General features: G+C 54.1%; 8 protein-coding genes across 8 annotated transcripts; 4 read left to right on the top strand and 4 right to left on the bottom strand.

The window, feature by feature from the left end:
• Positions 1-261: 261 nt before the first annotated feature.
• On the top strand, positions 262-861 carry J4E85_010687 (uncharacterized protein; the record flags this gene model as incomplete). Its single annotated transcript, XM_051474893.1, has 2 exons — positions 262-342; positions 373-861. The coding sequence occupies 2 exons, from the start codon at positions 262-264 to the stop codon at positions 859-861; spliced, it is 570 nt and encodes a 189-aa protein (XP_051321335.1).
• Positions 862-1,811: 950 nt separating this feature from the next.
• J4E85_010688 (uncharacterized protein) lies at positions 1,812-4,337 on the top strand (the record flags this gene model as incomplete). The annotated part of the gene is made up of 3 exons (XM_051474894.1): positions 1,812-1,995; positions 2,045-3,844; positions 3,913-4,337. 3 exons carry the CDS (start codon positions 1,812-1,814, stop codon positions 4,335-4,337), a joined length of 2,409 nt encoding a protein of 802 aa, XP_051321336.1.
• A 199-nt stretch (positions 4,338-4,536) lies between these two features.
• J4E85_010689 (uncharacterized protein) lies at positions 4,537-5,820 on the bottom strand (the record flags this gene model as incomplete). The annotated part of the gene is made up of 1 exon (XM_051474895.1): positions 4,537-5,820. The coding sequence occupies one exon, from the start codon at positions 5,818-5,820 to the stop codon at positions 4,537-4,539; it is 1,284 nt and encodes a 427-aa protein (XP_051321337.1).
• A 1,815-nt stretch (positions 5,821-7,635) lies between these two features.
• Positions 7,636-8,475, top strand: J4E85_010690 (uncharacterized protein; the record flags this gene model as incomplete). The annotated part of the gene is made up of 1 exon (XM_051474896.1): positions 7,636-8,475. One exon carries the CDS (start codon positions 7,636-7,638, stop codon positions 8,473-8,475), a length of 840 nt encoding a protein of 279 aa, XP_051321338.1.
• A 1,377-nt stretch (positions 8,476-9,852) lies between these two features.
• Positions 9,853-12,045, bottom strand: J4E85_010691 (uncharacterized protein; the record flags this gene model as incomplete). Its single annotated transcript, XM_051474897.1, has 5 exons — positions 9,853-11,022; positions 11,072-11,085; positions 11,327-11,459; positions 11,523-11,753; positions 11,806-12,045. The coding sequence occupies 5 exons, from the start codon at positions 12,043-12,045 to the stop codon at positions 9,853-9,855; spliced, it is 1,788 nt and encodes a 595-aa protein (XP_051321339.1).
• Positions 12,046-13,613: 1,568 nt separating this feature from the next.
• J4E85_010692 (uncharacterized protein) lies at positions 13,614-17,804 on the top strand (the record flags this gene model as incomplete). Its single annotated transcript, XM_051474898.1, has 1 exon — positions 13,614-17,804. One exon carries the CDS (start codon positions 13,614-13,616, stop codon positions 17,802-17,804), a length of 4,191 nt encoding a protein of 1,396 aa, XP_051321340.1.
• A 3,222-nt stretch (positions 17,805-21,026) lies between these two features.
• On the bottom strand, positions 21,027-21,998 carry J4E85_010693 (uncharacterized protein; the record flags this gene model as incomplete). The annotated part of the gene is made up of 2 exons (XM_051474899.1): positions 21,027-21,738; positions 21,799-21,998. The coding sequence occupies 2 exons, from the start codon at positions 21,996-21,998 to the stop codon at positions 21,027-21,029; spliced, it is 912 nt and encodes a 303-aa protein (XP_051321341.1).
• A 420-nt stretch (positions 21,999-22,418) lies between these two features.
• Positions 22,419-26,264, bottom strand: J4E85_010694 (uncharacterized protein; the record flags this gene model as incomplete). Its single annotated transcript, XM_051474900.1, has 2 exons — positions 22,419-25,945; positions 25,997-26,264. 2 exons carry the CDS (start codon positions 26,262-26,264, stop codon positions 22,419-22,421), a joined length of 3,795 nt encoding a protein of 1,264 aa, XP_051321342.1.
• Positions 26,265-26,799: the final 535 nt, after the last annotated feature.

Raw genomic sequence — 26,799 nt, forward strand, 5'->3', positions numbered from 1 at the left:
TACCGTCTCAAGCCTGCGAGGCGTACCAGGCACAGATGATGTTCAGGCAGCGAGAGTGTCGAAGCAGCCGCTGACTGGCCTCAATCTCAATCGCTGCGCGGCGTAGGGGTGGAATGCCAAGGCGCTAACTTACCCCAGTCACCGTCTGGCCGTGTTCCAGGTTCTCCCCGTCCATCATCACCACTGTGTTCATACACATCCTCTACAGCACTATTCTAGTCCACGATACGAGTTCTCCGTTCTTCACAATTCTGGTGAAGCATGGCGGTTCTCGAAATAACCCAATTGCGTCTCAGGAATGTTGCCGCCGACGATCCAGCATTACTTGAGAATCTGTCAGCTGTGCGAGAGAAACTGCGTACGAGCTCACAGTTTTACAACTGCATCGAGGACCCCAAGTTGATCTATATTTTGGGCATATGGCCAAATTTGGAAGCACACTTGAAGTTCCTAGAATCTCCAGCGCGGGACGAGGTTCTCGGCCCCCAAGAAGATATGCTCCAATTTTGTTGGACTGTCCATGTGGAAATAGATGGTCTGCATTTGCTTCCTTTAGAGGCACCCGTCTTGGCAATGGAGAGACTTCGTTTCAAGGAAGAGTGCGTCGAGAATCTTGAAAGGGCTGTCACAAGCTATGCGCAACAGCTCCGAGGCAACCACACGTTCAAAGTAGCACACGGCTGGCGATGCGATGCACCGGGAACTCACGAGGCGCTTATCTTTACTGGATGGGAGACTGCGCAGACTCACGTCACCCTCACAGCAAACGTGGATAATGACCACGACGTCGCCGTATTGCAGGACCGATCCGAGACGGTGCAAATCATACGCGGCAGAAATCTGGAGCGGAACGATGGGTGAGATTAGGCTCCAAACTGTGCTCCATTATTGAGGGTGCGTGGGTTATGGGCTTGGAACTCTCACGGGAAAGGAAAGTTGGGAGAGCCAGTCTTAATGGAAGGCACACGTGCGCCTGTTCTTCCCATGAGATCTCCAACTGGCCGGGTCGTGTACCCGTGCGAGGCCAGCACTCCGATCGTGGGGATCCATGCCAATCATCGAACAGAACAGCCCACAGTAAGCACCTAAACTTCGTGGATATCCGGCACTGCGTAAGTGCTGCACAAGGCATACCTATCGATCGGGACGATCTTCCCTCTGTCGGTGGTTCCATTTCGGGTCAATGGCCTTGGTTCGATGCATGACCACCGGAATCCCTTCGCGCTTTCCGTACCGCTGCATAAGGTTTTGCGGCAGGGTCACATGTTCCACAGCAGCACAAGAAGCCGGTTGTGGGGTAGGCAGGACTGGGCGCGATCTTGGCCTGCGACAAGACGAGACGCTACGGCGAGATAGCTGTGCAAGGCTGAACGTGGACTCAGACCTTCAACTTCATGTCCTGTCGCTCGCGCTTCGAAGGCATTCACACTGATCATTAGATGCTACCTACGCTGCAGTTAAGGTTGCAGTACCAGACGGTCGGTTGCTTTACCCCGCAATAAACCCCACTAGGACAGTGTTGAGCTGCGATCACCCCGACGCAAGTCAACTCGCCATGTGGTACTTGGTAGGACTTAATAGAGTCGCTGCTCGCACGCTTGATCGATCATTCTTGCTTGAGTTGCGTTCGATGAGTGACCAGTCCTCCCTATCTTAACCGTAGACGCAATCACACGTGCCATCGACCTGTCTACGTAATTTGAATTCATCGACCTGTCTACGAAGCGACCAATCCAATCATCCGCAGTAATACGCGCCTCGATAATTCCGGTACAACTTCACAGGCACCAGAATCGAGCCGGTTTTTCAAAATGGAAAGGCTATGCCGTTATGTCTGGACCTTTACCCAGCTTGCAGCGCTGTCGACGACAGTAGGAACCCTGGCGCAGCAGACCGCCGACTTCGATCCTTTACAATGGGTCGACCCATTGATCGGTAGTAGAGATGGGGGAAACGTCTTCGCAGGCGCAACATTACCATACGGCATGGCAAAAGGTCTGCTACAGGAGCGCAACATTGATAGCTTACTGCTAAAACCTTGCAGCCGTCGCGGATGTGGATGGTGCGAATACCGGGGGTTTTTCCACGGACGGCAGCAACATCACCGGCTTCTCAGCTTTACATGACTCCGGAACAGGAGGAAATCCAAGCTTAGGCAACTTCCCCATCTTTCCGCAGTTGTGCTCAGGCGATGACATCAACACGTGCAAGTTTCCAATCACAGCACGCGCAACTCCTTATCGAAACGATTCAATCGAAGCACGACCCGGCTACTTTGGAGTAACACTGGAAAACGGCATACATGCTGATATGGCCGTTTCAGAACATGCTGCGCTCTTTCGCTTCAACTTCTCCACAGCATCTAATGGAAATGGAAGCAACGATCCTCTCATCATGCTTGATCTGACAGACTTATGGGCGAGTCGGCAAAACGCTTCTATTACCATCGAGGCCGAAGCCGGCCAACAGTCAGGTAGGATGAGGGGGAATGCTACTTTCCTACCAAGCTTCGGCGCGGGGTCTTATATGGCATACTTTTGCCTCGATGTTTCTGGAGGAACTGTCAAAGACTCTGGAGTATGGGTCAACGACAGAGCCGGCGAGCAGCCAAAAGAACTTTACGTGACGCGCGGCTTCAACTTGTTCTACGTGCAAGCTGGTGGATTCATCCGATTGAACGGCCCACTCTCAGGGCCGGTGCTAGCAAGGATGGGATTGAGCTTCATCAGTACTAATCAAGCCTGTCAAAATGCGGAGAGGGAAATCCCGGGGCCCACTTTTGACTTCGACGGACTTGTCACGTCAGCCGAGGAAGCCTGGCGTGAGAAGCTCGCTCCGATTACCATCGAAACTGGAGAAGTGGACGAGAGCATACAGACCAGCTTCTGGAGCGCTGTTTACCGTACGATGATATCTCCTCAGAACTACACGGGTGAGAACCCGCACTGGCAGAGCGATGAGCCGTACTTTGACAGCTTCTACTGTCTCTGGGATATGTGGCGCGTGCAACTTCCTTTCCTTACTGTACTGGAGCCTTCTATAATGTCCAGTCTAGTGCGAAGTCTTCTTGATACGTATAAGCATCGTGGATGGCTGCCGGACTGCATGATGAGCACCTGCAAAGGCTGGACACAGGGCGGCTCCAACGCCGATAACGTCCTAGTCGATGCGTACGTCAAGAACATCACAGGCATAGACTGGGAACTCGCCTATGAAGCCATCGTCAATGACGCCGAGAACGAGCCACTGGAATGGAGTCAAGAGGGACGTGGCGGCCTGACAAGTTGGAAATCGCTAAACTATATCCCAGTGTCGGACTTTGACCCTTACGGCTTTGGTACAAACTCCAGAAGTATATCGCGATCTCTGGAATACGCTTACAACGACTTTAACCTCGCTACTCTGGCAAAAGGCCTCGGTAAAAACACGACGGAAAAGTACTTCTCTCGCGCAACAAACTGGCGGAACCTCTTCAAATCCGACCAGACCTCCTCAATCAACGGTACAGATACTGGCTTCACGGGCTTCTTCCAACCCAGGAACTTAAACGGAACATGGGGCTACCAAGACCCCATTGCCTGCAGTCCTTTGACCGACTTTTGCTCACTGACGTCGAATCCGTCCGAGACATTCGAGAGTAGTGTGTGGGAGTACATATTCTTCGTCCCGCATGATATTGGCAAACTCATCGAGCTACTGGGGGGCGACGAGACGTTTGTGCGCAGACTGGATTTCTTCCATACCAGCGGCTTAGCGGACATAGGAAACGAGCCAGTCTTCCTGACAGTGTATCTATCTCATTTTGCAGGAAGACCTGGATTGAGTGCAGAGAGGGCACATTACTGTAAGTCTTGCCGCACTAGATATCAAGGAAGTGTCCAGTTTGAATGCGTTCGCTGACATCAGATGTAGACATCCCGTCACGTTTTAACGCTACACCGGGCGGCCTTCCAGGCAACGACGACTCGGGGAGCATGGCATCTTTTGCACTCTTCAGCATGCTTGGCTTATTTCCAAATCCGGGCCAAAACGTCTACTTCATCATACCCCCTTTCTTCCCCACTGTTTCCATAGCTAACAAGCTCACGAATGCTACTGCTACTATTCGTAACACCAATTTCGACAAGATGTACAAGAACATTTACATCCAGAGTGCTAAGTTGAATGGCGAGGTGTACACAAAGAACTGGATTGGACACGAGTTCTTCACGCAAGGGTGGACACTGGAGCTTGTGCTGGGAGATACGGAGAGTGATTGGGGTACGAAGAAGGAGGATAGACCGCCTAGTATGTCGGATGGGCAAGGTGAGGTAGATTTGGGTTTGAGGATGCAGTAGAACATAGCGAGATAGAGAAGGTCAGGAAGTAATTGGAAAGCAGTGAGCGCCGAAAATATAAGCGCTGATGGGGTGACCTAATCAGCGCTGTAAACTAGTATATTGTAGCAGCAAGTTGCAATTATGGGTGAACCCAATCGCTGGTATGACTGCTGAGTTCAGTAGTTTGCGTATAATGTTGACTTTTTGATTACTGTGGTCAGAACAAAGCTTTCGAAGCAACGCTCAGTAGCCACGCAGCATCTTGCCAACCGCCGACCTCTTCGTTGGCTGTCAAACGTTGTGAGTCCCCGGTTGTTGGGCGGCTCTCTGTATCTGTAGTTGTCGCATCGCCTTCTTGTCTCCGCAGAGCAGACGCAGCAATGATGGCTTCTCGTTCAAGTTTACGTCGCTTGGCTTCGACTTCGCGGCGTAACTTCAGCTCCTCCGTTGTAAGATTGTCTAGTCGCAAGCTCCTATCATCTTCCGCATCATCCTCATCAGACGCTTCTCTATCCTCGTCAACAGAGAACAGTGTCCATCCGATGAGACGATCCATCCAACCTCCAAGCCCGAACCCGCGTTCGCGCGCCAAACGAGCGACTTCTTCCTCGTCGCCATCGCTTTCTTCGTCTGCTTCGATGAAGTCAGGCTCAATGAAGCGTTCGTCTAGCTCAGAGATCTCGAAGCTGGCTCTTCCTGACTGCGGTTTCGATCCAGCAGACATCATGAGATCGGCTCGACTCCCTACCCTACTGCCCCTTCGACTTTGTCGTGCGCTGGGTACTCGGGAGCCTACGCGACTGGGGATACGACTCCCCACCCTGGACATGCGCGGAGAGAAGAACACAGGAAAGTCCGCGTCACCGACATGTTCGCCAGAGAGTAGAGCCATGGGCCTGTCATCATGTGAAGAGCGTTTCTCGTACTCATCACCTTGTCCGACTAGACTGGTGGAGCTCTCTCGTCTCACAAGCCAACCCTGTCCCTTGCTATCCCTCGTCTCTCCAGCAATTGCCAAGCCAGCGCGGTGTAGCCACTCTTCATTTGACTCTTTGGTGTGATGCTTTACGAGTGGTGAGTGCAGCGGTAGAGGCGCTGTGCCTTTCCTCGAATGATGTCTCTTTTTCCCATCATCTACTCCGAGCACTTCGTCGGCAAAGCTGACGCCGGGGTGTAGAACACTGGTACTCTTTGCTTTTGGAATGTCGCCGACATCGCGAACTTCGGCACGGGGATTGACGAAGTAGCTGTCGTATGCGTATGCTTTCTTCGGGCGCTGCCGTGAACTGCTGCGGCTTTGGCTCAGGCTTAAAACACCTGGCGTTGTAGGTGCAGACTTTTGCGCGATGTACGACGTCCGAGGGGTGCGCGTGCCTTGCTCGTCGGGCGAAGGTGGTACGGATGCATCGAGAGGGTATTTGGCGCTGAGCGGGGCTATGGAGAGATTGTGGAGGTTCGGGTAGGAGCGACGCGATCGGGATGTCGAGCGTGGAGGCTCCATGCTCAATTGGAGAACGTGGGACTACTGGGATACGCTGAGGATGTGAGAAATGTCACGATGTTTACTGTATTCAGTGGAGTGACCGAGGTCCAGCAGGTCAGCACAGACTCTGGGGAAATGAGTCTTAGCCTATCATGGTTAGCTGCCGATCACGAGAGTCTTCACGTGAAAGTGGTGCGATGGAACTTTGAAATGTTCAACTCAGAGAAATTTCACGAAATCGTGCCGCGACCTCCGACTGCGGTCTGCAGTTGACCCCTTCGAATACGCTGATGTCTACGGAATGTCGCGGAGTCGTCATAGAGATTTCGAGATACTTTCTGCTAAGTTCCACAGAGCGTCCAGGCCCTGGCCACGTGGTTGCAATGATGTAGAAACGGCCACAAGACTCGGACAGCAGGAGAACTCGGGATGAACGGCTATGAATATTGCCTGGATGATGGCATAGAAGCTGGGCAAAGGCGAAGTATGATATCGTTGTATTCGGATAGTCGGTTTGCTCTGGGAACGAACACAGCCCATAAGCTTCGCCTACTGGCATTTGCCGTCTACAGTAATGCTTTGATGCGCTTACTGTGTTATTGGCGTCTCTTCTGTGCCGATTCTTCCGCGCGGTTCTGGCGAACACGTCGTGGTTCACCCAAGCACTAGAGACCCACCGCTCCGTAGGTTGCGAGTGGAGCGATGACGAGATCAACGGCGCTGTAAAGTATCAAGCCTGTCGCTGAGGCACGGGAGCGAGACAGTGTTGAGACGCGCCGCCCAGGTCGGAGCCATGCAGCGGGGCGGTTCGCCTTGGAACAGAAGCGAATCTAGCGAAGCTTGCCCACTGCCCAGGTGCTACTGGCGCTTGCTCTGTGCTTGCCGTCATTTGGCAAGGCACGACAAGACTGGTGCGGGGTCCGCGCGCTGTTTGCTGGTACCAGAAGACTGAACTAGCACACAGCCCACAGATTGCTGTCGATGAATTATATGCTCTGCGTTCCTGCATAGCCAAAGTACCGCTGGGAAGGTGCGGCAAGTGACGTACGGCGCTTGGCGGACCCTGGAACCGGCGGTCCAAGCCAGCGGATTGATTCCGACGCATCTGGCTCGGACCAGTGAAAGGCGCGCTAGGGCGACCCGCCCGATTTCTTCCACAACACCAGCCTTCATTATAATCCACTACTTCTCTCTCCCCGCGAATTACGGCTGACATCCTTCGCTACCGCCCCGAGCCATCACCACACAAATATCCGTCTACTGCGCACACCACTCCGCCCACAGTACACCATACCTACCTCACTCACTCACAATGAACATCAACGCCTCTTTGCATCACCGCAAGACGCTCGCAAGATGTGTCCTGTAACCAGCCGGTAACAGCGAAGTAAGTTTCACTCTTTCATGCAACCTTGGAAGCTGCACTGTCACCAACGCTGTGTGAACTGCTGCATTTTCAAAGCATGCCCTTCCATTCGCCGCGCGCTCGACGCGACCGCCGGATCCGTGGGTGACAGCGGCGACAACCCATAGTTCGCGAATTCGGAGCTATCCTCCTAACGTACGAGCATTTGGCTAATAAATTATAGGCTGCCCGCGTCGGCTTCTGCCCCCGTGTCTCTTGTCTTCGAGCATCCTCCCAACTCAGACTTTCAAACCCTCAACGCACACAAGAGCACTCGACAAGGCCTACCACCAAGCACCTCCGCATCCAAAAATCCGCGCTGTGAAGGGCACAGGACAAATCGTCCGAGTACAACACTAGCTGAGCTTTCACCTATACCTTTGATACCCTCCTTCAAATTCGAACCCGAAGCTCCGCAGCGCTTCAACATGTCTTCATCAAACGGAGATTCCGCGACGTCCGCCAACCAGGATCAGAACGCTCAGGAAAGCGTATTCGAAAGAATCAGGGAGTTCGTCGCCTCTCTCGGACTCTCTGCAAGCGACGGGCTCATTCAGCACGCTGGCGAGACTACGCACGAGGACCTAAAGGTTGTCGTAGACCCTCAGGGTCACCAGTGTTCCATCACCTGCACAGCCGAGTCTTACGGCACTCTCACACCGGCCGTCTCCATCCGTTCGGCACCCGAACGCCTACAGTCACTCACTCCTCCATCAAACTACGGCACAGTTCTCCCTGGGTGCGTCTATCGTAGCAGCTATCCTAAAGAGGAGAACTACGAATACCTTAAGGAAGCCGGAATCAAGACCATCCTCACCCTGGTTCCTGAGCCACTCTCGCCCGAGTATCAAAACTTCATGAACGAGGCTGGTATACAGCACTTCCACGTTCACGTCAAAGCCAACAAAGGCGAAGTGCGCGTCGAATCGTGCGAAATGTCACGAGCTCTGCGCCTCATCATGGATCGTACCAACCACCCGATCCTCGTCCACTGCAATAAGGGCAAGCACCGCACAGGATGCACCATCGCCTGCTTCCGGAGGATCCTCGGCGTCGACCCAGAGACAGTTCGCGAGGAATACCATACCTACGCCGGCGCAAAGGCTCGCTTCCTCGATGAGGTCTTTTTCGAGAATTTTGACCTCAATTTGGTCATGTGGATTGCTCGCAAGGAGGGCTGGGTTGCGCCTGCGATCGATATTGCACCACCCACACCCCCGGCTTCAGTCAGCTCAAGCACCAGCGCAAAGGCAGTCGCTTTGGCTTGATATTTTCCTTGGGTCATGTTGCATTTTTAGGCGTTCGAAAAGGAGCATTTGGGCATGCCGGATCACGTGCCGGCTCAGTTGAGGTTTCAGCGCGGCGTTCCAGGCTCAAGAAGCATATCATCAACAACGGGCATTGGGATCATGGCGTTGAACTCGGAATACTTTTAATTGGGGTCTAGAACATGGCTTCTCTGTCTCCAAGCGAGATGTGTTTTCTTTCATTGTGCATTGGGTTGGTCTGTTGCTTTTACTTTTGAACATTACTCGTTCCTGTTGTTATCGGAAGAAGGGGGTCAACTGCCGACAAAGAACATCGGTTTTATCAGGAACCTATTCCCTATGTCATACTACGCGAAAAACAATACATCTCAAACTGTGTGGTTCAACACGAGAGCTCCAGTCACTGAATCCAGACTTTTCATCGATCTTTTTTGGTGCCGTGAAGCCTGCGAGCCCCACGTCCAGCTAGGAACATACTGAACAGGTCTGCAGCCTACATTCAACATGGGAAACATGCAAAGTAGGTGACCTAACGTCGATGTAGGCTCTAGACCTGTTCACCTTTTTTCCTTTGTATGACATGCCCTGCGTTTCCCCTCATAACCTTACTTTTCCCCAAACGACCTTCCCCCCCGGGTGCCAAAAACACGATGCATATGCCCAGTGGTCTTCCTTTTTCCCTTCCCTTCCGCTCAAGGGTCAGGGTCTGGTTCGGGTCCCCGCCTAGCCACAGCACTAATCATCACATTGCTTCTTCTTCTTCTCCATACCCAAAACGTCTTTTGAGGTCCAGATCGACACCCGTTTTCGTTGCCCTGACGATCGTGGTGTTCTAGACTTACAGGTGTGTACGTCTGTGGCAAGCTATCATCATCGTCAGGTACAGGGACGGGTATCCGGTCTGCTGGGATCCAGGGCAGTGTTTGCCCCAGGTGTGGTTTTTGGGTTGTGGGCCGTGGATCTGCAGGGTCGATGAGGTCATTGTGTTGGGAACTAGACGGGATGGTTGACTGTGTTGTCTATGGAGTGTGGATTTCGTGGTGCAGATTTCGTGTTTCGGAATATCTCTGGGCTGTTTACGCAAATTCGCTATGGGATAGTTGCTGCTCCGTGTTTTGGTACTGGTCGTGTTTCGTTGTCAGGAGATCGTCGCGACGCGGCTTCCGGGATCAGTGGGGAGGAAGGGATAAGTCGAAGACACTTGGATGGCATGGATAGTTGACCTCGGTGTTTCGATGACGAGGATCAGATGAGATGACGTCTTGCGTGGTATGTAAAGGAGCACTGATGGGAAGTCACATTATCTAGATGATCCACAGATAATGTCACTACTAGAGTGATTTTGCTACAGTGTTATACAAGAGTGCAGTCTGCGCCTCACACGCCATCCAAGCACCAGACAACCACATCACCAGTCCTCCTCGAGTCATCATGGAAGTGGCTGTTGAAACCCCTCCAACACTCCTGGTACCTAGTGCCCTCAAGATACTCCTTCAGCGTCCCTTCCAACTGCTCAAAGAAAACAAGGTTTTGCGGCCACTCACGCCGGTACTTGCGTTTAAATTTTGGATCCTGGCGCATCCAATGCTGACCAGACCTACTTCCACTCGCCTTGATCGTCTGTACATCTTCCATATTGGCTCGGAGCCAAGCTACAGGGCCAGGTTTGATGTAGAACTCATCCGCCTCGTCGAGATAGGTTGAGCGCTGCGAGAGCGGTATGTCGATGGGTGGCTCACACGTCAAAGCCCATGCGGAGATTTCAGGGTAGATGATGTGGGAGCGCCAGGGTGTGGAGTGGCAGGGCATGAGGAAGCCGACTGTTGTATTGGTCACAGCAGCGACGTTATTATCGCTATTGCCATGGACGTGTAATAGGCTGTTGCGCGTTTCATGTTCATGGCGGAGATGGGCGAGTACATCGATGACTCCACGCTGGTGAACTTGAGAGGCATAGCCTGCAAGTAGGATGTTTACAGCAAGCAAGAACAGAACGACTGCTTTGTGCGATAGCGCAGCGCGAGGAGGTAGAAACTTGCTGAGCGGCCTGGCGGCGATGATGTGAAGGAAGGGTAGGATTGGGTACAGAAAGCGAACTTCCTTGTGCGATATCAAACTCAGCGTAGTAGTCATGACGATCGCCGTCCATGACAGACGGCTTAGTATCTGACTGGCCGCAGTATCTTGACCTGAAGCTGCTGTATTACCCGGGCTGTCGCCTTTGGCTGGGCTACGTGGCTCTAAGCCCCTCAACGACTGCCACAGGCCAACAACGGCAAATGGCAAAGATGTCGTGAGGAGCAACGGCAAACCTTCGGTCAAATAGTAGTCGCCGCGGTTCCTCCCGTAGAAGACGGCTAACGACTGAGCGATGTTGAAATAGAGAAATCTAAGCGGCGGAAGAGTCCAGACCCTGTAATAGAGCCGATCGGTCGCGACTGACAATACCAGGACGGCGGAGCTAGCATCGTCAGTCGGTTTATGGTCTGGTGACCTCGGGGCACGGTAGTCTGCAGAGAACGCAGAGCCCGGCAATGGAGCCTTGCACTATGGGGACGAAAAACGTGCAGCGGATGCAAGGAGAGGGAAGGCTTACCCGCAAATCAGGATCTCACGGACCAACACATAGCGCAGCCGATGTGAGGCTTGCCATAGAGCTGGGATGGATACGGACAGCCAGATGAGTGCATTGGTGGGCCGGAGAATACACGCAAGCGCTGCCAACAGCAGTGACAGGCGCAACCTGCACGAGCATGAGCCTAAAGTGGTGGCGGAGCAGACAAAGGGTGTTTTGATTCCACGACTTACTCTGAGAGGGAGCCGAGGTCGTGGTGTGCAATATGCGTCTGACCCTTGCTAGCTGTTGCTGCACCCTGCCAAGGCCAATAGTAAATAGCGACAGAAGTGATGGTAGTCTCAAGACAATTAGATAGTGTTCGGGTCGCGCAGAACCACTGCCACGGGCTGCAGACAGACAATGCAAGCTAGAAGTAGGTGGGATCAAATATCAGAGATTGCAGTGTTAAATTTGCGGGATGGTCGCGTACAGTAGTAAGGGCAGTGCGACTGCCACGACCGTAGACTTTTTCCGCAAGTTTCCATGTGTAGCAATCAAGCAAGGCTGCAGAGACGGCTTGGGTAACTTTCGGGGCAGCTAGGAGTAGTTCGGCTTTAGCAGGCAAGGTCAAGCCACAGAGGTCAGCACCATGTGCCGCGACTCGATAGACGGCAGCGAATAGCGCTGGATGCAGGGACGACCGCAATTGGGATCTCCATTCCTGGCCACGGTGAGCGGACTGGGGAGACTGGAGCACTCTGAAGCGGATTTACCCAGGTGATCCAGGCATTGCTGGCGGGGCCAAACGCAAGCTGCCATGCAGGTTCGAGGGACTGGAAGAACTCGTCGGGCTGGAAAAAGGAGCGCAGGGTTAGTGCGTTGACGATGCGGAAGGCAAGCAGCAGAGCGAAGATGTTTAGCGTCGAGTCACGATAGCTGTTGGACGGAGCGCGTGGTGGAGCACCAGTCCCGCTCGGATTCGTGTCCCTCGCAGCGTTGGTGCGGGTCGGCATTGGGTAATAGAGCAAGAAACAACTCGCACAGGCGGGAGGCCGGGGCAATGGTTGGCGAGCAGAGTGAGATGAGATTCGCAGCAGAGGTGAGGATGCGAAGCCGGTGGTCTAGCTCCTTGGCGCGCTGCACAGGCAGTCACGTTTGTCATGCATCCAAGCTCAAGCGCGCCCCGGTGCAGAAAATTGATGCTGCGTGCCTTACCGGATTAGGACTTTCACGATGATTGCTGAGGAGACGGGCGGCGCCTAGACTCGGCTTCATCTGCGCTGGCCTTTGCAGCATGCACCGCCGTGCGACTGTGCACGTACGAGGCCGGTCAATCTCACGATAGGTCACGATTGATAATCTACCGGTGACTGCAGGCGGTCTGGAGCGCCATCGTGGCATGGCGAGGGGGAGGCAGCAGGGCGCGAGGACGCTGGATGGGATTGTTGCCAGCCGTCAGTTTGCCCCCCCTCGGACGCTCGTGGCACGATGGCTGTGTGTGCCGGCCCAACAATGACGATACGGGGCGCGCCAGTGACGCAGCGATAGCGCGAGATTGGACATGGCAGCCCTGGAGCGATATCGAAGCGGGAACGAAGAAGCAAAGCGAGTACCTGACGCTCAGCGAGGGTAAATCTGGGGAAGGGCTTGTGCTAGAGAGGGTCCGTCAGTCGCCATGTGCTATGATGGCAGATGTTGCAGGGAGGGATTTAGAGTTTCTCCAGGGTGCTTATCGCGCTTCCTCATCTAATGGCTGCTGCATGGGCCCAAGTGACGGGTGCCGACGCAACCGGAGGCGGCAGAGGCGACCCATGCGCGCGCACCGCTGGGATCAGGACACAGGCACATGGTGATGGCGCTGCGCAGAGCAGTTTGGACGAGGGCGCTGCAAACGAACCACACCCTCGAACAGCTGAACGCCACCTGTTGTTGAGGGCAGGAGGGACTAGTGCATGCAGCCATACCCGTTCTTGTCACCTGCATGCTAGCACCATGTAGGTGATACTCTCGCTGCCGTCGAGTGGCAGATCCCCCAAGACAAAAAGTTGCCCATATCGCTCGTGGCTCGCTCAACAAGAAATCGCTCCACCGGGCGCATTGTAGGCCTCTGGTCGCCGGTGCCATTGCCCTCTTGCCGTGCAGCGCCTCGTTGTCTGCCCTGACGGCCTTTATCTGCGTCTTCGCCTATGCCCAGCGCGATACATAGCGTCTCCACCTTTTGCTGCGAGCCCCGGCGTGTCTCTCCCGCTTCAGAGCGTCATCTATGGGGCCCGAAATACTCTTGACTATCCCGCCCATCACTGCCCCAGAGGGAAAAGCGCAAGTGAGCCGATCGTGTCTCTCAACCAAATCCATATCGAGCCGTTGAGCCCACCACGGCCCACTGTCACCATCTTCACCCCGACGTCGATTCACAGCACCAGTACACCCACGCCATTGCCCTCGCTGTGACACCGCCGCCGCCGCCCAGCCCAGCGCGACATGAGACTATCCGCCCACGACGTGCGCCTCGACAAACCGTAGACGGGCTGGCATGGTTGCACGCCTCTGCTGAGCTGACACGTCCTAAGCTGTGGTTGCCATGGTCGACCCGAATGCGGGCCTGACAGCGGAAGGGGAAGTGCGGGACGACCAGGCGCACTCGTCGCCGGCCTCCACTGTGTGCCCCCCGACCGCGGACGCACCAGAGGCACCAGAAGCACCAGAGGCATCTGGTGAAGAAAGAGAAGGGCAGCAGCAACATGGCGCGTCGCCGCCGAGTCAAGACCAGCACGACGAGAACGACTGCACGCCCCGCTCTGAGGTGCCTTCCGTGCCAGAGGCCCTCAACGCCAGCCTCTTATCGCAGATACACACGCTCGACCCAGAGCCCTCGTACTTCTCTCCACAACCCCTCCGAATCTACTCGTCGCCCATCCCCCGCGACACGCCCGCGTCTTCGAACCCCTCGCCCAGCACGAGCGCCCACGCCTCGCAGGCCTCGCTCTCCACCGTCAACGAGGCCGCGCCCGCCGCTGCACCTCCCCCCGACCGCCCGGCTTTCATGCGAGACCTCTCGAGCGCTTCGACGGCCAGCAACGTGACAGTGCGGGCCAACTCAGTCGACCCCATTCACCCCTACGCCCTCCCTCCCCGCCACCGCGATGGGCCCGTCTACCCCAACCAGTCCTATGCTGCCCTCCACCTGCAGCAGTACCCCCAGCCCTATGTCCCGCCCATCGTACGCTCCCGCAGCTCCCACCCCTCCCACTCGGCTGCCAACTCGCTGTCCAGCCTCGGCGCCTTCGGCCTTTCCCACGAGCACTACAGGGACATTATGGAGTCGGCCCCGCGCACTGTTGGCAACTCACCGGTGAGTAGCCCTGGCCTCTTCAACCCCACCACCCGCCGCCCTTCCCAGGAGCCCGACCAGCCCGACGACGGCACCTATTCCACGCCCTGGCTCCACCATACCCACCGCCAGGCGCCCAAGGAGACCCACATTGCCGATGTCCAGGCCGACCCCGTCTCCGGACGCAAGATTGTGAACCAGTACGAGATTATCGACGAGCTTGGCCGAGGCGTTCACGGCAAGGTCAAGCTGGGCAAGGACCTGGTGCACGGCCGCTACGTCGCCATCAAGATTGTCGACCGCTACTCCAAACGTCGCCGCCTCGGCAAGAACAACAGCCACGAAGACAAGATCAAGCGCGAGATAGCCATCCTCAAAAAGGCCCGCCACCCCAACATTGTCAGCTTACTCGAGGTTATAGATGACCCAGCTAAGAAGAAGGTCTATATCGTACTCGAGCACGTTGAGCTGGGCGAGGTCAAGTGGCGGACTGAGGGTGCCAGGGAGATCTGCCTCGTCGAATGGCGTCGCTTCAAGCGCGAGTCCCAGGGCATCTTCGACAATGACAGTGCCACGTTAGAAGACGAAAGGATCATCCGCATCGCCCACCAGAAGCTTGCCCGCCAACAACGTCGCATGGCCAGAGAGGCTCACCTACGTCGGAAAGACGGCTCCTCCAACCAACCCTGGAGCTTGGAGTTTGCAACCGACTCTGAAGACGAGGGCTCCGACAACGGACGTGGCTCGCAAGCATCCCATCTAGAAGACGAGCGTCCGCACAGCCGCGTCCAGTTTCGCGAGCGATCAGACGTCGCAGGCCACCACGAAGACCACATGGAGACCGCTTTCCGATCGCCTGAGCCGGTAAACAACTCTTGGGCCGACGGGCTTGAGGGAACCATGTACGGCCCTTACGACACGGAGCTCATCCGAGGCCGCGTACCGAGCGTTGCTGGCAGCTCCTCGTCACGTGTGACCGACTCTGGCGAAGAGATCCCTGAACACTTCAATTACGTCCCTCTGATGACTATGCATGCAGCTTGGGAAGCTTTCAAGGACACTGTCTTGGGTATAGAATACCTGCACTATCAAAACGTCATCCATAGAGACATTAAACCTGCCAATCTTCTTGTAACCAGGGAGCATCGCATCAAGATATCTGACTTTGGTGTGTCGTACTTGGGACGGCAAAAGACTGATGAAAGCAACGGCGAACACTCCGAGTCGGACTACCAGGAGGTTGACGAAGCTATTGAGTTGGCGAAGACTGTGGGAACCCCGGCCTTCTACGCCCCCGAGCTCTGCCGTACAGAGATTGACGCAGAGACTCCCCTCATCGACGGCGGGATCGATATCTGGGCTCTCGGCGTCACGCTGTACTGTCTTATCTACGGGCGCGTGCCTTTTCACGACACGAACACATTCACGCTGATGAAGGTCATCAGCGAAGATGAGCCCTACATCCCTAGGTATCGGCTGAAACCCGTCGCTGAGCAATCAAACTCGCGGCCCAACTCACACGGACGCAACAGTCAGCCAATGACGAGCACCAAGAGAGCACCGCATGATCTCGAATACGAAGAGGTGGATGAAAACTTACGTGACCTACTGCGACGATTGCTGATCAAGGATGCGCGACGTCGCATCACTATACCAGAGATCAAGCGCCACCCGTGGCTGCTATCCGGTATTCCCAACCACATCTCATGGGCAGAAGAGACAGACCCTAGCAAGTCCTATGATGGAAGAAGGATTCAGATTTCTAAAGAGGATGTCGAAGAGGCCGTTGTCCCTATTGGTTTCGTCGACCGCCTCCGCTCAGCCGCTAAGAAGACATCCGAGTTTGTCAAAGGTTTCACAACTCGCAGTTCAGGTTCAAGGCGCCGTGCGCAGAGCTCAGCTACCAACCAGGATGCGCCCCCCAACATCAGCGCAAACTCTTCGAGTAGTACCATCAGTCAAGACGCCCGGCCCTACGAAGGCCGACGTGGCAGTCTAGCACCCGGTGCTATCCTAGAGATTCTGACTCGCTCGCGTGAAGCTGAGCATCCGCTCTCTCACAGTGTTACAGCAAGTCCGGAGGCGAGAGAAAGGTCAAGATACTTTGACAGTCCCAACTCCCGTACTGCATCACCCGCCCAGATGCTGGAGAGCCAACAGCGACCGCCAATGCAAGACCGCGCCATCTCTTCCATAAGCACCATTCGTCAAGCAGATCTGGTTCCCGGTCGAACCGCATCTCCAGGATTTCCTCCAGCTCTACCCGGTACCCCAACGGCTCTAGACACACCTGGTGGCTCACAGTTGGGTGGTCTATTTGGTGGTCTGCCACGGCGTGTCGTCAACAGCATGAGAAGCAGAGACAAATTAAAGCCCCCAAAAGAACATAGCCGCGCGAGGTCAATCGATAGACTCGTTGGTGGAGACGACGATGCCCATGGCGTCCCAAGCCTGGCAATCAGCACTACATGTGCTTCCGGCCAAGTCAATCAACCTGACGCCCTAAAAGACATGTCTCCCATTGCTCGAAGCTCATCGCCTAGCCATTCAGAAGCTCAGTCTTTTGAACGTCTTGACCCCTCGTCGCGGCAGTCCTCATTGTCGTCACTGTCTTCCCGCCTGCATCGAAACTGGGCGACCGCAAACAGCCTGGAAGCTGGACCCACTCTTCCTATGGCGCCCGACTCCAGACGGTCATCGCAACTGCTTCAAGCCGGCGATCAAAGACCCACCAGTCCTACCTCGATTGCACGAAAAAAATCAGACGACCGATTTGATCGCGCGAAGGATGAGTACCGTCGCCGACTTGGAGTGGAACAGTCAGCAGCTCGTGAGCGAACCGACTCTATTACACGATCACGGCCTACATCTTCTCATGCACAGACTGCATGCCCTCCAAGTCCAGATGACGAGATAGCCTTCAGTCAACCCAACAATCGAGAGAGCTGGCACCGAAACGATCAGTCCTCTGAGAATAGCCCTCTCGGTGGATCCAGCCGTGGGCTGGCTCTTTCCTCTTCCGAAGACCAATTCTCTGCCATGTCACAATCCGAATCGAACCCATCAATTCCCTCGGTCGCGTCGGCCGGCTCCCCAACTCAAATTGGTTGCGGTTCCTTTGACGAACACTCCTGGATCTCGGCAGCGTCGGCCAATCAACTCGAGGCCTCTATCGATGACGCTGCTGGCTACGATGGCGACCACGCCGTCGAAAGCGATGACGACTCAGAGAGCGACGACGGAATGGTCTTGAACTTCAGCAGCAAGAAGAGGTCTGTCGCGTCATCATCGCAACGAAGCAACTCCGTTTCCAATGGCGAACTTGCTCGTGCCAGCATTCACGTCCGGCGATCCACTCGCAGTGGAAGCAACGGAACAGTCAAGAAGATTCCTCCACCCGAGCTAGAGCCAGCGGACAATCGCACAGCTGAATCGCAATAACAACACTCACATACCGTACACTGACAACTTTACTGTCATCTCCGTCATCAACTACACGATACCCAAGATCTACCCGCTGTACGAATACACATACATTGGATTCCCGTTTCACGCGCGTGTACATATACGAATTACAGAGCAACAACATGACTTTACCACTACCACCAAGGGCAGGCGCAGGGCGTTCTCACTTAGCTTGGATCTAGGCTGCATGCATCGGCGAGCGTTATCAAAAGACGGCGTTGTCTCTTTTCTCTTCTCAGCATTTACTATTACCATTCTGTGTCTATTTCCACTTTTTCTCTTGTGTGGCCTGGGCCTCCGTTTGGTTGAGAATGAAGGATGAATTGTTGATGATCGATGAGAACATAACCTCGGTAAGCGATGCGCTCAACAAGGGGGCTTTGGCTTTCCTAGGAAGCTGTTCCGCAGATGGCAAACTGAAGGGGATGGATTACTGTGTCCTTAGCTAGTTTACTACTCTTCGCTTCTTTGAAGTGTCTTTGATAGCATATTGGCTGTTTGTCAAGCTGTGTAGTATAATGCATGAACAGGCATAATGCCTGATCTTGTTGAACTCGACCGACATGAGGATCTTCACCGTATTCAGTGATGATGCTATTCTCCACACACCTCGGTTGGACATGCATCGAGCATCTCCACCCTTGACAAACCAGAACCGCAACCGTCTCTGCGGTTCCCTCCCCTAGCAACTCGGCACCCCATAGTAAAAGGAAAAGTCAATTTCCGACATCGCTCCTGTTGCGACACACCTGCATGTACCAATCTCCCAACAACAAAGATTCCCAACCGATCGGTATTGTACCGACTCCCGAGCGGTATATACATAGTAATATATGTAGTAATAATATGTCCACCGCCGCCGTCTTCTTATTTTTCCAACAGCCGCCTTACCCGGACGGAGGTTCCCCAACGTTGTCGAACCCTGAAAATACGCTGAACTCACGCCAATTTCCCCCACCAACATTACCGACATTAACATGTTGACCACAGATCGGCGATCGCAAACCTGCATGCATGCAGGTGTACAGATCGGGGGGATCCTCCTTCTCTTACCTGCATAAACCTCCAAGCAGTTGTTTCCTTTTTTTTCTTCTGACAACGGATAACTGTATGCAAGTCATCCATATCGCAAGTTAGATAGCAAGTCTGCTGGAATGAGCGACGCGCAGACGTCTCACCGATGGGGCGATGGAGGCTAGCCCAGGGCTGGTTCGAGCAAAAAACTTAAAAGGCGCACATGCATATGTTTGGCAGACAGTATGCGATTACATGAGGACGGAAACATGGGAAAGTAGAGTAAGCTAGAAATCGCTTTCGTTTGTGGCTAACGCGGAGGTTGGGGGAGGATGGGCTTAGTTGAGTAAAGACTATATTGACGTGCAGGATCGTGACTAGCGAGGCGGTGTTTGACGTGGAGGGAGGCTGCAAGCGAGGTGAGATGATGTGCACCACCGCTAAAAGTTGCGTGCGAAAGACCTTTCGCGGGGCTTAGCACACAATCCCAAGCCAGGTACTGGCAGGTTGGTCACAAGTAGCGTTCTTTGTCGTCTACATACACGCAGCGTATACAGCGTACAGCGCATTGACAGAAAAACCTATGCTGAGCCAGCAACCTCGAAGGTGCAGTTCCATCACAACCGAGCCAGCGCAGGATTCACATCCCAGCCCGCATCTAGCGAGGCTGAAGCACTATAGTGGTCAATCTCCATCTTTCTACCTATACCAGCACGCTGGGTTCGGAGTTGTCTCCCTTGTTTCCCGTTCGCTTCGGTTGCCGGATCCGAGGCTATGCGTTGGATTACGGGGCGTGAACGCCGTGACGGGGCTGGGGGGCGGGTGTGCTTCTGGATCTGGAGACTGGCGCAGGAATGTGTAATTTGGGGGATATTGGATGGGGTGTTAGAAAGAGGTGCGGAGTGTGTGAATGTGTATGGGCTGGAGATTACGGATCGGGAAACAGGAGCACGGAAGGAGAGTCATCTTCCGCATGGAGTGATGCGTACAGATCTATACGGATATGAGGTGTTAGCTGATGCTACATGCATGTGTGCTGAAAACTACCAGTACTGCTTCGGAGTCCTTGTTTGACCATGCCATGTGTGCCAATGGTCCGTTATGCATACTCACTCCATCCCTTTGACATTACCTGGAAGCGACAGCAATTTTCCACAGCCGCGCCATGAGCGAAGAAGTCCGGGTTCCAACTATCAGCGATAAACCACCATGCAAGTCATCATCACCACCATTTCCCCACAAGCGCGCTTTGCCGCAATTCCAGAGCCGTTTCATCTCAGTCACCGACGTTAGACCTCCGCGGCAAACCTGCTCCACCAAGTCGACCAGTGACATACCCCGTTCGGCACGCTCCGAACTCCGACTTCTAACTAAGAGACGACCTTATGTCGCCCGCCTAATCTCATCACATCCCATCACATTCCTCACTTTTTTGCTGAAAATCATTGCCCATTGTGTACAAGGCCCTTTTCCTTCCCCGCAATCTCTCGCGTGGCAGTCATCCTTTTCATGCATGACATACACCTACACCGGCCATGACACTTTCTCATCACACATCTCGCATCTCACGTAACACCACACCCCAGACCCCGCTGTGTTCATCTCCGGGTATACGAGGTGTTGCTGGATATAGACTAAGCAAGGGCACCGCGTCAGATCTTACCTCACCCCAAGGAAACCAGTTCAGGGCTTCATTCGACGGGAAAAACTTCCGTAGATACGAAATACCAAGGTCGCTTGTTGTGTTCCATCATGTCCGTGTTTTTGCTGATCCGATATGCATGACATATGGGTGTCACACCGATCAGAAGGGTTGTCTCGGTTACGGTGAACAGAAACGTGCTTTGGAGACGAGGGAACGAGCTAGAAGGCTGGGTGAAGATTGCGTTGACCGGTGTGAGATACTGTGATGGAAATGATACGTAGGGTCAGGTATGCATATTCGTGTCTTAGTGACGGTTAGACAGGGAAGAGTTTTGACCACCGATGATAAGCGGCATCGGTGTGATGGATTGGTGAGAGGGAATAACGATAACGGGATTATTGCGATCCGGATATAGTGGCTGGCGAGCGTCGAGATGCGTGATCTGTGTTGAATGCTGGGGGCTAGTTGCTCTTGATACCTGCTTTCTCCATCTGTGGTTACGCTCGATTAGGAAGCGGTCGAGATATGCTGATGTTGGCCTACTTCTTCGTCCGCGTACTCTTGCGGGTACCTTCGACAGGTGGTTTGGCCTCAGAAGCTTTACGTTTCGTACCTTTCTTCGCTACGGGCTTTGCAGTCGTTGCGTCATCACCGCTGCCCTCTTTCGTTACTGCTGGGATCTCTTCTTGTTGTGCTTCGTCTTTCTCCTTCTCATCCTCCTCCGCCTTCGTGTCAGCTTGTACATCGACATCTTCTCCCTTATGGTCCCCTGGCTCATCATCCTGCACACTAACATCCACACCCTCTTTTCCGAGTACCCAAGCTACTCTCTCAACGTCAATCGCTCTCGCCAAAGGGTCCCTCTGCCCGAAACCTCTTCGCAATCTCTGCCTTAGTTTGTACACACCATCGAGCATCATCTCATACTCCTTGACATTATACTTAATCTTCCTCTGCCAGCCCGTTCCATCTTTTGCGCTGCCTATTTCATCATCCCAAACAGACCATCTGAACAGTTCATCGGAGAAGAACGGTATCTCTGCAGGTCGGAGAACAGAAAGAAGCAAGGATGCGGTCGCTGGGCCTACGCCCTTCAACCCCACAAGGATCTTAAGCGCGGGGATGGCATCAGGATGGGACGACTTGCTCTTCCAGAGCGCAGCGTAGGCCTTTTTGGTTGTTTTCTCGACTGCCTCTGGCGTGTTGCTTTGGACCAGGCCTAGTAGGGCTGGACGAAACGTGCCGTGCTTCCTGTATTGCCATTAGTTCAAAAAACCGCATATGTTATCTCGATTCAAGGATACCACATACAGCTTCCATTCCACAAGCGTCACGACTTGCTCTTTCGTCAAGTGCTTCTCGCTTTCCTCTTGTGCAGCTACGACTTTGCGAATGATGTCATAGCGTTGCGCGTCCAAGTCGCGTAGCTTCTCGGGGACCATGGCAGGGTAACGCGACAAGACATCCTTAAACGCACCCAGAGTTATAGTTTTGATGTGGAGTGGCGGCATTGTGGGTGTTGTTGGTGTGTTGCGATCGCGAGGCAAGGTGGGATTGGCGTTAAATTAGGAAGACGCGTCTGTAAGCCCGGTGCGAGATCACGTGCATATGAATTGGCTGAGTCGCCCTCACATCCCCTCCGCAGAAGATTACTCTGTTGTATTACCCGTGTGATTTATGCACTCGCTCTGAAAGATTCTAGCGTGTCGTAGTACGCACTGCAGCTACTATACATGTTGTAACCTCAAATATCGGATTCGACGCTTCATCTATGCCTATGGACGATAATGCACCGGGACGCCCGCCTCAGCATTTGCGAGGAGATGCGGCAGGAATGTCCACCACGCCTTGCTAAGAAACAATGGTATATGAGCAAACAAACAAACAGCCCTATGTAAATGCAAGCTCCAAACGCCTGGCTAATCGACATTTCACGTAGTCTTCCTTGGACGCCCACGACCACGCTTCCCAGAACTCGAACCGCGGGTCGGTACCATAGCAGGGCGACCTGGTGGTCTGCCAACAGGTTTCTTCGGAGCTGGTGCGCTCGCAGGAATTTCATCATCACTCTCCGAATCCGACACATTGATAGCCTGGGGCTTCCTATTGACAGCGGAAAACTTAGACGCTGGTGCAGTAACAGTCGTCGTAGTGGTGACCTTGCTTGGTCCGTTACCGTTCCGCTTGGATGCCGCAACGATCTTAATCTTCTTTCCATTCAACCCACTCAAGATGGAGTTTGTAGTTGGTGGTGGCCCTGTGCGGACAGGCTCCGGTGTCTTGTCCTCAGATCGTGTGTCATCTTCAAATGGCTCCTCGTCAGCGGGGAGGTCACCAAGGAATGTGTCCATGAGCTGGTCATCATCCGAATCGGGGAATAGCGCCATCTTCGCTCGCAGATTCTCCTCGGCTTCTCTAGCTTCAGCTTCTGCACGAGCTTTTGCCTCCTCCTCCCGACGTTGGGCTTCCAGGGCAGCGGCAGCGGCTTGTTGTGCGAGAATGAAAGCTTCACTGGACTGATCATCCTCTTCGTGAAGACCATCCTGGTCAGAGGCATGCCCGGAGACATCACCAGCGTTGTTGGGTTCCGGATCTTCGGATGGTGGTCCAGTAGGTCTGATTCCAGCTTTTGGTTTTGCTGGCTTAGATTTTCGGCGCTCATTGTACACGCGGCTTCGCTCTCGGTCTTTCTCCCGGTTGGGCCTTACAGCTCCATCTCTAAAGTCGGACGGAAGCTCGGTGGGCAGGTCTTCTTCACCTTCATTCCTTCGCGCCAACCAGTTCGATGCGCGTCCACGCGGGCGACCAGTATATCCGGGCTCGTCTTCCTCGCCACCGAACTCCTCATCAGAATCGAGCGTGATCTCTTCAAATCGTTTGGAGCCACGAGGCCTGCCTGGTTTCGCAGCGCCGCTGATTTCCGGATTGCGCTTGCGCGTTGAGTATGCCTCATCCTCTTCTACTCGGATCCGATATGTCTTCGCATCCTTCTCTTTCTCAGCGACGCTCTTGAGAGTGTTTGGCTTCGGCACAACATCGGACTGCAGAATGGACCGCATGTCGCCAGACGCTTCGATTTCCTCAGGAGGGCCTTGTCGCAGGACTGGTGCGCGCTCGGGAACGGGTCTTTGCCGGATTCGGTCAAGATGGCCAGTGGCTAGAGACAACTTTACCACCTTGGATTTGCCCTTCATCTTTGCGGCAACCATGATGAACCTGTCCTCGCGTTTGGCGTCCTCGAGTAGCTTCCTCTGTACCTCTTTCTGATATTCCTTGCCAGATGCATTCTTCGGTTGCAGGGGTTGTGCTTCATCGTCCTTCTTCTTTTTCTGCTTCTTTGCTTTGGCCTTCTTTCGTCGGCCGCCCTGTACATCCTCGTCTTCTTCGCGACCACGCTTCTGACCCAGACGCGGAATCTCCCCATCCATGCCGGGATCATGGTAGTATGGAGCACCATTTGCCCCTCCGTCACCATTGTCGTGAACGACGCCGTTGGCGTCCTCAACAGGAGAGTAGGTAATACCGTATCGGGTGTAGCCGTGGTTGTCATCTTCAATGAATCGCGCATCAAGGGAAGGATCCGCCATTTTGTCCATCTCCGCTTGCAGCATTCTGCGTTGCATTGCACTCTGGCCCATACCCTCCTCTTCCCGCAACCAGTTCAGATTAGACACACTGAAATCGACGAGACACTCTACTGAGCGTATATCAGCCACTTTCTTGGTGTCGTGGCCGAGCAAAGTTCCTTTGGGCTCGTATGGATGTTGTCGGGGGTCACGTCGACAGGCGCCAGTGTTGCAAACTCGTCTGCAGTGTGGGCACTTCCAGTTGTAAGCCTCCATGACGTTTACCGGCATCATGTCGTGTGCTCGAAACAGGGTACCGTAACAATAGGACAGGTCACAGCTCGTGCAGAATGCCATCTTCCATTTCGGATGGCGATGAAGACAAAAATGGCACGACTTGTGCTTCGAAAGGTACTGCTTCGACTTCTTGTTCGCAACCTTCTTGACGTTGCCGTATTCGTCAACGACAGGCTCCTCATCGTCGGACACGCTCTCAGGTTGCGGGTTCTTAATATCGACGAAGGGTCGGACTCGAAGTTGCTCTTGACAGACTGTGGCCAATGTCTTCTTGCCAAGATATCGTCGCTCTTCTTGCAGTGGAAGCGGAGTCTTCTCATGTACGAAGCCATCGATGTCGATAATCTGAGCGCGCCACTCTTCGTACTTGTGGAGGAGGTCCTTCCACTTCCACTGTTCGACCCATGTGTATCCTGATTGACAGCCACAGCTTCGTCCCATGCAATAGCAGTCCATGCAAACGTCGTATGGTTCTTCGATCTCCGAACTGAACAAGTTCTTGCAAGTCTTGCAGCTAAGGAAGCGATTGAAGATGTTGCATCTACAATAGGCACAAGTTACGTTGCTGTCGTAGGGAAGAAACTCTGGGTGTTCTCGTGAGTCCGGTGCAAACGCCTCTGACAGCAGAATGGCCTTATACAGATCGAAAAGCTTCTTGAAATCCTTCTGCACTTGCTTTATTTTGACTGACGTTTGAATTGCAACTGCCTGTTCGCCACCCGCTTCGACTTGAGCGCGCGCGGACTTGATGAGGCTGGAGTATTTCTGGAGGGTGTAATAGACGATGGCCTTGTTCTTGTATTGCTCATCTCTGCAGACGACTCGGGAGTTGGGCAATGCCTCGTTCAGTGCGAGTTCCAGTGTTTCGACAGTTGTCCGGTTCCAAGCAATCTTCATGGTTCGCGTGCCGCGATTCCAGACTTGGTGAGGAGCCAGTGGTGGGATGAGTATAAAGTCGCCCGCTCGCTGCTCTACAACATAAGTCTGGAATGGGGCCTTCTTCCAAGCGATGAGCTGCGCGAAATGGTTCTCCACTTCTATGTCGTGGCCTAGTACCGAAAGCCAGTATTCCGAGACAACATGACGGTCCTTGCTCTCTGTCATGAACCAGATGGACGATCCAGGACGCTCCTGCTTGCCGTCTTCGCTGATGTTGCCTGATGCATTGACCATGATGTTCTGACCGAGTGAGGCGCACATCTCTCGATGTGATGGGGTGTAGGTGCCTTCGTGACCAATATAACACATGAGGTTCTCCGCGCGCATCTCAGGTGGCAGGCTGCTCATGAGATCTCCAGCGCGTCCAATACCGCGTCCTTTGCGACCACCGGGCTCGTCCAATGCGCCGGGACCGCCAGGCTCACCGGTGCTCTCGTTGAGGTAGAACAGAACCGAGGGAATATGCTCCTTCAGTTTATCATGCCATACTTGAGGACAGTCGATATCCTTGAGGTAGATGCGCTGCCTCGCCTTGTCACGGTATGCGTCGTCGGGGCCGTCGAAGAATTGCTCGGTCAGCTTCGTCATATGCTTTAGGTAATGCTTCATGGTCAGAGGAATGTTTTCCTTGGTCGACAGATTGCGCGCATTCTCGACTGTCTCACTGTTAGCTATGCGCGCCGGGTATTGCCCTAGATTGCGCTCACCTTTATCGCCATGGTTGTCGCGCAGCCACGATGGTGTAAAGGTCCAGGGATCGAGAACCTCCTCGAAGCCGTCGATTACAAGAGGCTTGCCGCCTATTATGACGTGCAGCATCACCAGCTTCTCAAAGGCTTCGATGCCATTGTTGGCGATCATCTCGTAGGAAATGCGGTCGACATATTGGAAATTGTCCGCGGTCTCCACAAAGGTGCGCACATCGAAATCGGGCGGTATGGGTTCAAAAGAAGCCCGGGGGCGCGCGGCCGGCATCGTCGTCACCCACGACTAACATTCAGAAGTCGCGTTCTTGTGTGGGGTTGTAGGAGCGTAAGGCACCTCCGCGGCGTTGTCGCAGTTGCGAATAGACGGGGGCGCAGCGAGTAGGCGTAGGCGCGTGGTCGTGATCGCTGGTGGAGCGAGTACTGCAAAAAGTGTAAGTTGTAGTTGATCTGGCGGCGGCGAGGTGAGCTTTCGGGATGTGGACGCGACCGAGGAAACGGCGTTCTGACCAGTCACGTGCCGTCGAGAGTTAGCGCGAACCCACGGTTCAGCTTTCACGTTCCCCACTCACTCACCATCCCGATTCGGCGCTGGACGGCAGTGACCGAAGTGCCTTTCCCAATTGGTGTTCTAGCCACTCACATCGTCTTCGACATGTTCAGCATAGCACGTTGAGATCGAGACCCTGCGTACCAGCCCAGCAAACAGAAGACGTAGCACGCATGCCTTTACATGTGAAATTGCGAACACTTCTGACCGCCTGAACATCTGAAAGCCGAGTATGGCTCTCTTACGACTTTATGCA

This window comes from Alternaria conjuncta, assembly GCF_024043145.1.
Source record: "Alternaria conjuncta strain BMP 0040 chromosome Unknown scaffold_25, whole genome shotgun sequence".
NCBI lineage: Eukaryota > Fungi > Ascomycota > Dothideomycetes > Pleosporales > Pleosporaceae > Alternaria > Alternaria conjuncta.